The 9,921-nt window shown below is 36.9% G+C and overlaps 1 protein-coding gene across 1 annotated transcript; it reads left to right on the top strand.

The window, feature by feature from the left end:
- The first annotated feature begins 213 nt into the window (after positions 1 to 213).
- Positions 214 to 9,220, top strand: LOC104608333 (hydroxymethylglutaryl-CoA synthase-like). Its single transcript, XM_010274282.3, has 12 exons — positions 214 to 362; positions 1,895 to 2,001; positions 2,938 to 3,070; positions 3,157 to 3,300; positions 5,562 to 5,720; positions 6,628 to 6,701; positions 6,795 to 6,870; positions 6,987 to 7,042; positions 7,172 to 7,259; positions 7,383 to 7,523; positions 7,625 to 7,774; positions 8,803 to 9,220. The coding sequence occupies exons 1-12, from the start codon at positions 291 to 293 to the stop codon at positions 9,028 to 9,030; spliced, it is 1,428 nt and encodes a 475-aa protein (XP_010272584.1). The 5' UTR covers positions 214 to 290; the 3' UTR covers positions 9,031 to 9,220.
- Positions 9,221 to 9,921: the final 701 nt, after the last annotated feature.

Below are 9,921 nucleotides of genomic sequence, written 5' to 3'. Positions count from 1 at the left end.
TTCACGGGTTCACTAATTCTCGCCAGCCCTTCAGCTCATTATAGATTATACTGTTGAGCAACTTCTCTCGCTCTCTCTCTCTCTCTCTCTCTCTCCTATATATTCAGACGAGAACATGTGACCCCTCCACGGCCCGTCCACCCCCTGCGAGATTTCAGGATTCTCTCTTTCGCTCCTCCAGAGAACGAAGAGTGTGAAGGATAGAGAGAGAGAGAGAGAGAGGAAAACCGGAGCTTAGATTTAGGGCTCCCCTGAGAGAATTCATTGTAGTCAAAGTAGAACAGAGCAACATGGCTTTGCAGCAGAAAAATGTCGGGATTCTGGCCATGGAAATCTACTTCCCTCCTACGTGCGTTCAGCAGGTGAAGATCTCATCCTTTTTCTTGTTTCCCCTTTTCTGACTGACTTCTTCTGCATGCCATGAACTTCTTCTTCTTCTTCTACTACTACTACTACTACCACCACCACTACTACTACTACTGTTACTTCTTCTTCTTCTAATTTTTAGGTTTAAGTTGATGTGAAATATCTGGTTTGCTTTGATTTATCCTTCCTTCTCTAAATGTACTCTTAAGGGATAAACTGATGTTTTGATTTGGAAGTATTTTCCTCTGCAATTTAATGAACGCATTTTTATCGGGGTTCAGGGTTGGTGAAATGCAGTGCTGAGTTGAAAGAGAGTGATGTTTAAATTTGTTGACTTGAAGCTATGATGCTTCGTCCAGTTAGCTTTAACTTGGGGTTATGGTTGCATGGTAACTTTGGACATTCAGATGAAAAAGCTCTTTCAGCTTTGATCTTCACAAGTCTAAAATGTGATGGAATGTTTTGTACTGTTTGCATGTCTTTAACTGTTTCTTATCTGTTCTTGGCATCTAGAAACAGAGAATTTAGGAATTTAAATCTGCTCCCGATCAGATGTCCGAGAATCCTTGATGCCAGGCAGATCGGTTTAAATTCAGTTTGGAAATGCACTCTGATATGTCCATTTTTTCCTCTCAAGATTATCCTTCACTTATGCCGAAGCATTTTGGTGGGGGTTTATAACCAGCATATGAGAATTCATCCTGTTTCTTCTTCTATTATGAATGTTGCATAAAACATGTAACGAGTACATAGGATAGATGTCATGAGGATTTGACTAGGCAAAAAACCATTTATGACTTAAGTTATGGTTATTTAAAATATTTTATTCTAAATTTACAGGGTCCTTTTCACCACTTCATTGTAGCTCGGATTTTTTTAATTGAACTTCTTAGATTATTTACGTGCACTGTGTGATGTTCAATTTTAATTAATTAATTAATTAATTAATTTATTTTTTAAGAATATCCTTCACTGAAGCGAAAGTATTTAGATGGGGGCTTATAACCAACTTGTGAGAATTCACCTACCGTTGGCGTTTTTTTCTGTTTATTCCTCTATTAAGACTGTTGCATACAAGAAAGAGACATCTGAGTACATCGGATAGATGTCATGAGGCTTCGGCTAGAAGCAAATCATTAATAACTAAGTTCTGTTTGATTGGATTCTTTTGTTCTGAATGTACAGGGTCATTCACCTGACTTTCTATTTAAATTTCTTAGGTTTATTTACTTGTTCTGTTTGTTTAGAAGCTTCAATGTAGAAAAATATTTTCATTTTCTATTATCTCTGTCTAACTTTTTGTTGAAAAAGATTAGGGGTATTTCTTTGGCACAAAAAAACTGCTTAATACATATTTTCTTGTTTAGTTCCGTTTGCTCTCCCCTATTCCTTTTTGCAAGTCCCTCATGTTCTTATAATAAATAATGTCTAGTTTGTCATGTTCTTGTTAATGTTCTTTGCTACATATGGTCTTATTTGAAACTAAATAATTCAATTAATATTGCCCTTCAATTTATCCTTCTAATAGGAAGCTTTGGAGGCTCATGATGGTGCAAGTAAAGGAAAATACACCATTGGACTTGGTCAAGATTGCATGGCATTTTGTACAGAATCAGAAGATGTCATTTCAATGAGGTCTTCACTCTTTTTTTGATTCCATACTATTACTTATATCCCAGTTGTAGTAGAAGTTGTTCCTTTTATCTTCAGTTGACTAGTTGGACTTCTGGATTTATCATTGTTATTGTTTATTAGAAGGATAAGCTTATGAGCTTAGCAGGGCATGCGACATTTAATCTTAATCAACATCTCTACATTTTTCAAGTATTGATTGACATGAGTACAAGATCATTTCCAAATGTTTGGTACAGTTCCCTTGGTTTGTCATATACTATTACCTTTCACGAGAAGCTTGATGATTGATATGAATCAAGATCACTTCCAACTTTTAATTCTATACCCCTAATGGTCCTTGTATTTTTAAATATGAAGTTTTATTCTAAAGTGCTTTAATAGAAGTAGCAACTAGCAAGAGAGCTACATCATTAATTTCTGAACTCATGTGGCTAAGGTGTTGGTATGTTTCAGTGAGGTTTCTCTTGTCTGCCATTTGGGAACAAAAAAAAGTGGAAGCACTTCTTTGAAGTGTTACCAACTGCAATCTAAATTGGCACAAACTCCCTTCTCTTATATGAATAACATTTTATATGTACTTATCCTTGGGAATACTGGACTGAAGGATGCATAAAAGGAGCCTTGATTGCTGAACATCTGAAAGCATTTATGTGGTAATTAAAGGACATGAATGCATGTACATTGTCCGGCTATTGTTTTTATAAGAGTGACGTTTTCTACCTTAGCTATTTTTCTTGCTGCAGGTTTGTTCTAAATTAACAATATGAATTTTAATGATTGTTTAGAGCTTTGGTATTGTCTATTCCAAAGGTTCTGATTAGGACAGATGGTCTTGGCATTTATTCTACCAATGTTACTGTTGTATAGAGCCTTGTAATTGCAAAGCTTGTCAAGTTTTTCTTAGGTATTTTTTTCTCAAATTCTATGCTTTTTCAGTTTGACAGCTGTAACTTCCCTCTTTGAAAAATATGGGATTGATCCAACACAAATTGGTCGTTTAGAAGTTGGCAGTGAGACTGTGATAGACAAAAGCAAGTCCATTAAGACCTTCTTGATGCAAATCTTTGAGGTATTCTATCAATTCCATTGAATACAAATACTTTTTCCTGCAATTTCTCAACTTTCTCCTTCTCACATTATCTGTGTAAAAAACAGAAATATGGTAATACTGATATTGAAGGAGTTGATTCAACAAATGCATGCTATGGGGGGACTGCAGCTTTGTTCAACTGTGTGAATTGGGTAGAGAGTAGTTCTTGGGATGGTCGCTATGGACTTGTTGTCTGCACAGACAGTGCGGTATGATTCTTCTCTGTAGACGTTTTTTGTTTCCCTTATATTGGCAGTCACTATCAAGATTTTTATTCTAACAAGTATGACTTCAAACTTGTCAGTTTAACTAATATGATACTTCTTTTGTTCTCTACTCAGTAAGTATTTTTCCAATATATTTAGTCAATTGGCTTATGCATATCTTTCTTATATTTAACTTCCATGCATGAGCCAAAATACTTAAACTATTGACTTGTAGTGAGTGGTTACTATGTGCTAACTGAATTTTGAGATAAATGGTCAATCATATGGCAAGTTAAGTTGCTTGCTAGTTGACACTTAATCCGGAAAGGTATCATTTAGTTGCCTGATACTTTGATGTGCAACGTGTGTGGATTGGGTAGGGTTTAGTGCCAATCCAGGCTCAGCCATAAGACATGGACAGTGGGCCTGGGCCCAAACCCAAGCCCAAGTTAGCCAGCTCAAGCCCGGAACAAGTTAAATCCAACATAACTTGGTCTAGGTTGGGACTGACCTACTCAGGTTGGTTGGATTTAAAGATCTTCTTGCCTATGTTTTGCACTTCCACTTTTTCTTTGGGTTTGTAGTCTACTAGTCTTAGAGGTGCAACTTGTCCCAATCAAGGTTCAAAATATTGTTATGTTCGGCCGATACGTATCATACCGGGGCCTTCCTGATACGCCCCTACAGGGGGTGTATCGGGTCAGGCCATGGTTCAGAGGGTAGCCGGGACTTAAACTGACCCCTCTGAAACAGTTTTGAAAAAAAATATATAACATAAAAAAGCACCGATACAATCTGATACACCCTACCGGCATATTGGCCTGTATCGATATTTAGAACCATGGTCCCAACACAAGGTCTGAACCTCAAGCTAGGCCTGGCCTGGCCTATGCAAAATCAAGGCCCGGGCTGGCCAGCTCAAGCTCAACACGAGCTAAATCCAACAGGCTTTGGAGTGTACTTTATTGTGTACATAAATATTGCGAGTTATTGTATACACATGCATTTCTTAAATTATTCAATGCACATACAAATACATTAGAGAAGGTTGGGCAGGTTTTGATTGGATTGGTTTGGGCCTGGTATGGATTTGGGCTACCCAAGGTCTCAAGCTAGGCCCAACCTTTGCAGAACTTTGAGTGGGGTACTTGTGTAGGGTCAGGCTTGGATTAGGTTCACTGAAGTTGCAGCCCTATATAGTTCACTTCAGAAATAAAAGAGAAATGCATACAAGTTTTCAGGCCTCAAACCAAGCCCAACCTAAATTGAGGAGTACAAATTTTAAGGCCTAGACCCAGTCCAGGGCCCACAAAATCCAAGTACAATCCATGGAAAAGCTTGGGTCGGGACTGTTTCTGGTTGAGACTGCCCAAATTGCATCCCTACTTGATACACTTTAATGTGCTCATGTGAAAAAGTAAAACTAAAATGATACTTGTGTTGAATCTGGAACCTTATCTCTTGGCATTTCATTGATTTACCTTTCAATCGACCAGTAGAAAACCATATTGCACTCATTTTTTTAATATGTTATTGTGTTTTATCATCTTTTTTTAGTGACAGGTATGGTCGGTCATTCATGAATCTAAAGAATATCTTTATTAATAAAAATAAGTTTCATGATAGGTAAGGGGCATTTGAATACTGATAACAGCTAAAAATGCTGAACTGAAAAACTTATTGCTTTGTCTTTTAGTGAATCAGACTTTAAGGAGGTTGTGAGCTCCTTAATGGCTGAAAATGAAGTTGAGTAGACCACTATATCCTTGGAAATTTTACTATTTACTTAGTTTAACAACTAAAAGACAAAGAGATAAGTCTTTCAGTTTAGCAACTTCAGCTGTTATCAAATATGCAAAAAATTCATTGAAGTTTATGAATTTCTTGCAAATTTGAGGCCAGAAAAATCTTAATGCAACTCAACACCCTTAAAAGTATCCCCTGTATATGTTGTCAGACACCCACGGCATGATTTCCTCTGTCTATATGTTAACGTGTTTCCTGTGCTTAGGCAAGAGACTAGCTCCATAAAAGCTTTGTTTTGGGTAATGTATTGTTACTGTGCATTATTTATCTCATCAATAAAATCTGTCATGTTGCTGATAAAAAAAGTGTTCCCTATGCTTTTTTCTTGCAGTTCTTGTTACATGCTGTTCGTTTCTCAGATGCATGCATGGATAAACACAGATTAGAACATATGAAACTTGCTATTTTGTTTAACGTTAGGATGTTCGGTTTGCTTACTAGGATCTTCCTTCTTACAGGTCTATGCAGAAGGACCAGCCCGGCCTACTGGAGGTGCTGCTGCCATTGCCATGCTAATAGGGCCAAATGCTCCAATTGCATTTGAAAGCAAATATAGAGGGAGCCATATGTCTCATGTCTATGATTTCTATAAGCCCAACCTTGCAAGTGAATATCCGGTAGCTCTTCTAATCTTTCTTTTATTTTATAGATATCCATGGCCATTGTCAGTGCTTGTAACCCTGGTTAGATCACTTTTGTATGTTTCTGTGCTAATAGATTTTCTTCTTGCAAAGCAACTGCTTCTGGTCTTTTTCATTCCTTTAATTTGTGGGCCCCGTTCTACAGTTTGAGATTCTAGGAAATAAGGTTCATTTTTTTTTATTGTACTGTTAGTTTGTCTTCATCTGAACCTACCAACCTATTTCAAATATTACTACTTATTTTAAAAGGGCCATTACCCAATGATGGAAATCTAGGGTCTTGGGAGGGATGGACTGGATATGGACCTAACATTCCGCATTCCAGGCTTGAATGTACATTCTCACACTTACCATTGTGCCAAGCAATGTCCCATATTACTAATTTGATTACAAACATGTATTCCATGGACTTATTATATTAAATGATTTGAAGCTACTTTTATACCCACATGCTTTTCTGATTGTTCTGCTTTTATATGGAGTTGTGCAATCTATTCAATCTATAGAAAACAAAATAAACAACGATGATATCTAATGGGCTACCAGGTTGAGTCTAGTGTCATTTTAGACCTTTATTTGCATACTTGCATAAAGGTGGCTCTTATGTGAATGTAGATCATTGTATACTATGCTGATTTCATACACATTGCTAATGAAGCCAAAGAAATACATTTCAAAAACAAGGCAGTGGTTGTGTTGTCAAATAAACAAGGTTCTCTTATGTAACACCTAATAAACAAGGTGGAATGTTCAAATGTAAAATTTTCTATCTCAAGGCACTTGGTAATTAATACATGTTGCTCACTAATGTAACACCAAATTAGTTATAAGTGGTCATTACCAATTATAGCTGGTTGTTTTAATATGCAATTTGTGTATGTAGGTTGTTGATGGGAAGCTTTCACAAACTTGCTATCTTATGGCACTTGATGCTTGCTATAAACATTTCTCTAACAGGTAAGTTGACCAATAATGATAGTACTTCCTTTTTTTTGCTTTGGCTTTTGGTGATTATTATTTCTATTGGACTTCTTGTCCATCTTTCTATAGATATGAGAAGTTGGAAGGGAAGCCATTTTCAATGTCTGATGCAGACTACTTTGTGTTTCATTCTCCCTACAACAAGGTACTGCATTTTATGCATTTGGAATAAAAAAAAAACTATCTACTGTGGACTTAGCGGTTAAAATTCTTAAATGCTTAATAGTTTTATTTAATTTATTTCTTAAACTGGTACTGCAGCTTGTTCAAAAAAGCTTTGCTAGATTATACTTCAATGACTTCTTGAGGAATGCCAGGTTTTTATCTTCCACTTTTTCTTGAGCAACCTTTTGTTTCTCTGGTTTTAGATTTTATTATTTGTGACTGTCTTTTTTGTATCTTTATTAAATGTCTTATTATATGTTGCATCTTATTTTATTCGTCAGTTCTGTTGAGGAGGTTGCAAAAGAAAAACTGGCACCATTTTCATCTTTATCTTGTGACGAGAGCTATCAAAGCCGGGATCTTGAAAAGGTTGCTCTGGTGTCTTGATATTGGATGTTATTGCAATTTGTAATTTACAGTGATATGGTTGCTCTGAGTTGATATTTGATAATATTACTCAATTATAATTTCTGTATATTTGTTCATCTACAGGCATCCCAACAAGTTGCAAAGAACCTATATGATGCAAAGGTGCAACCGACTACTTTATTGCCAAAACAAGTTGGCAACATGTACACAGCATCCCTTTATGCAGCATTTGCATCCCTTGTTCATAACAAGCACAGCACACTGGTAAAATTAAAAATTTTCAGGCAATGACATGGCTTCTTCAAATTCAATGTTTTTTTTTTTTTTTTTTTTTGTAACTTCAAATTTTGTTTTATTTCTTGCAGGATGGTAATCGGGTAGTAATGTTCTCATATGGGAGTGGTCTAACTTCCACAATGTTCTCATTCCGTCTTCATAGTGGTGAACATCCATTTAGCTTGTCAAACATTGCAGCAGTAATGAATATCCCTGCAAAATTAAAGTCAAGACATGAGGTATTCTTTTGTTCATCATTTGTTGGAGATGATTTTTAGCCTCAAGGTTATTATCTAGTCTGGAGTTTTGTGCGCCTCAGCTTGTGACAGATAATTAAAAGGGCAGCCCAGTGCATGAGGCTCCCGTAAATCTGGGGTCTGGGGAAGGACCTCTGACGCTGTCTCCCTCTGTTACTATAATGTTGATTGTTAAGCAAAATCTCTGAATAGGGGACACGTCTTCTAGTTCCCTAATCTGAGTAATTCTTTCCTTCATAGTATTTATTGTCAATAAAAAAGTAAACCAAAACTGTTTTCTTTCTTTTCTTAAAATATGTTATTAAAACTTAAAATTAGGAAAAAGCTTAGAAGTACAACAAGATGAATTTCAGCCTGAGATAGCATACAAGTTTTTTTTTCTTTGTCTCTGTACCATTACCAAAGAATGGTAATGGTGAAGCTTGAACTTGAATTTGTGCTAGTTGGTTGAACAGACAGTTCTAATGACCGTTTTTCAGATTTGAACCCCAACTCACTACTAGACTTAGATAGGTACCCTCTTTTTTTTTTTGACCTCATCTCTTGTGGAAATGGGGATCTATTTGGTTTGTGTTTCAAGTTCTGTATTGCGTTTCATGGTTTGTTAGCTCGAGATCTCCTATTGAAATGAGGAAGCTTGTGCATTTCAGTCTTCATTCCCCGAAATCTTTTACCAAGTTGCCTATCTTTGATGCAAAGGCGATATGGTTCTTAAGATCTGCTGCCAATAAATTCTGGTTTGGAAGTATTATTGCGTGAATTGGGTTGAGTTGTTGGAATTAGTGTTGCAAGCTGAGACTTTCCCTCATTTTGGTAAGAATTTAATCGCTGGATGCAAAGTTAACATAAACGAGGAAAGGAAAATATGAGATGGTCTCTTGCTTTTGAGGAGCATGAGCTGACACAATACATGTCAGTACTGCATAGTTTCTATGTATGTTTGTTGTCTATGAAAAACAGTTCTGCTAGGCATTTCCTGTTTCTTATTATTTTTTTCCTTTTCCGTGCAGTTTTCTCCTGAGAAATTTGTGGAAACCTTGAAGCTAATGGAGCATCGTTACGGGGGCAAGGACTTTGTGACGGCAAAAGACAGGAGTCTTCTATCTCCAGGCACCTATTATCTCATAGAGGTGGACAAGTTGTACCGGAGATTTTATGCCAAGAAAGTCGGGGATGACAACACTACTGATGAGAGTGGTGGCACATGTTGTAATGATTCAGTGGCCAATGGTTATTAGAAGGGGGATGAAGGAGCCAAAGCCCGCCTAATTGCATATCCAAATGTTGTAGTTACTAGTTAGTGCTTTTCTATGATGGCCAGAGCATATGGCTCGATAAGCGGGTGTTCTTACTACTTAGTACTTACTAGCTCAATCAATGTGTTCCTAATGAATAAAGCATTAAGCATGGTTATGTTTACCCTAAAAATGTGCATTAATGAAATTGTTCAAATTTTTTTTCCAATCAGCCACAGATATTTCATTGGATCAAAAACATATACAATTCCTGGGTAGCCTCGGCTACCCCTCAAATAAGCTATTTTTTTTGTGTTTTTGGTGGAAAGAAGATTCATTACTGAAAAAAAACCCTACTTACTACAAACAAACTACCCACTACTGAAAAAGCCAAAAAAAAACAACTAGGTAGCATCTCCCAAAGCACCAGGAGAACGATCTGCTTCGAGCACAGGATGAAGCCACCAAGGATCAGTAACAAACAACACAGCCGAGATCTTCAAACCACTTTGGGCAGTAAAGTGAGCATCTCTGTTAGCTTCTCTTCTAACCCAAAGAGAAGACAGAAACAGGTTCCTGCATAAGAGAGTAATATCTTTTAACGGAAGTAAATCTACTTTGTGTAGCCCGAGGCTTTTAAGGCAAGAGACTGAAATAATTTCTCACAATCACTTTCCATAGCAAATGATTCAATGTTTAAACTCTGCCAATTTTATAGCTTCCAACACAGCTATAGCTTTAGCTGGACCATGAGACACAGCAACACACAAACCCCTGGAATCTCTAGCTACAACTCCAAAAGCAGAATGCTGGGGATCACAAAAAGCAACATCAACATTGAACTTCAACTACTGTCCCTTCGGAGGGAATCCAAAGAGCTGGAGACAGTATAAC

Source organism: Nelumbo nucifera, chromosome 6 (genome assembly GCF_055504915.1).
Source record: "Nelumbo nucifera cultivar China Antique chromosome 6, China Antique-T2T, whole genome shotgun sequence".
Classification (NCBI taxonomy): domain Eukaryota; kingdom Viridiplantae; phylum Streptophyta; class Magnoliopsida; order Proteales; family Nelumbonaceae; genus Nelumbo; species Nelumbo nucifera.
Note: the sequence above shows the minus strand (reverse complement) of the source record. Positions and strands in the feature narration are given on the sequence as shown.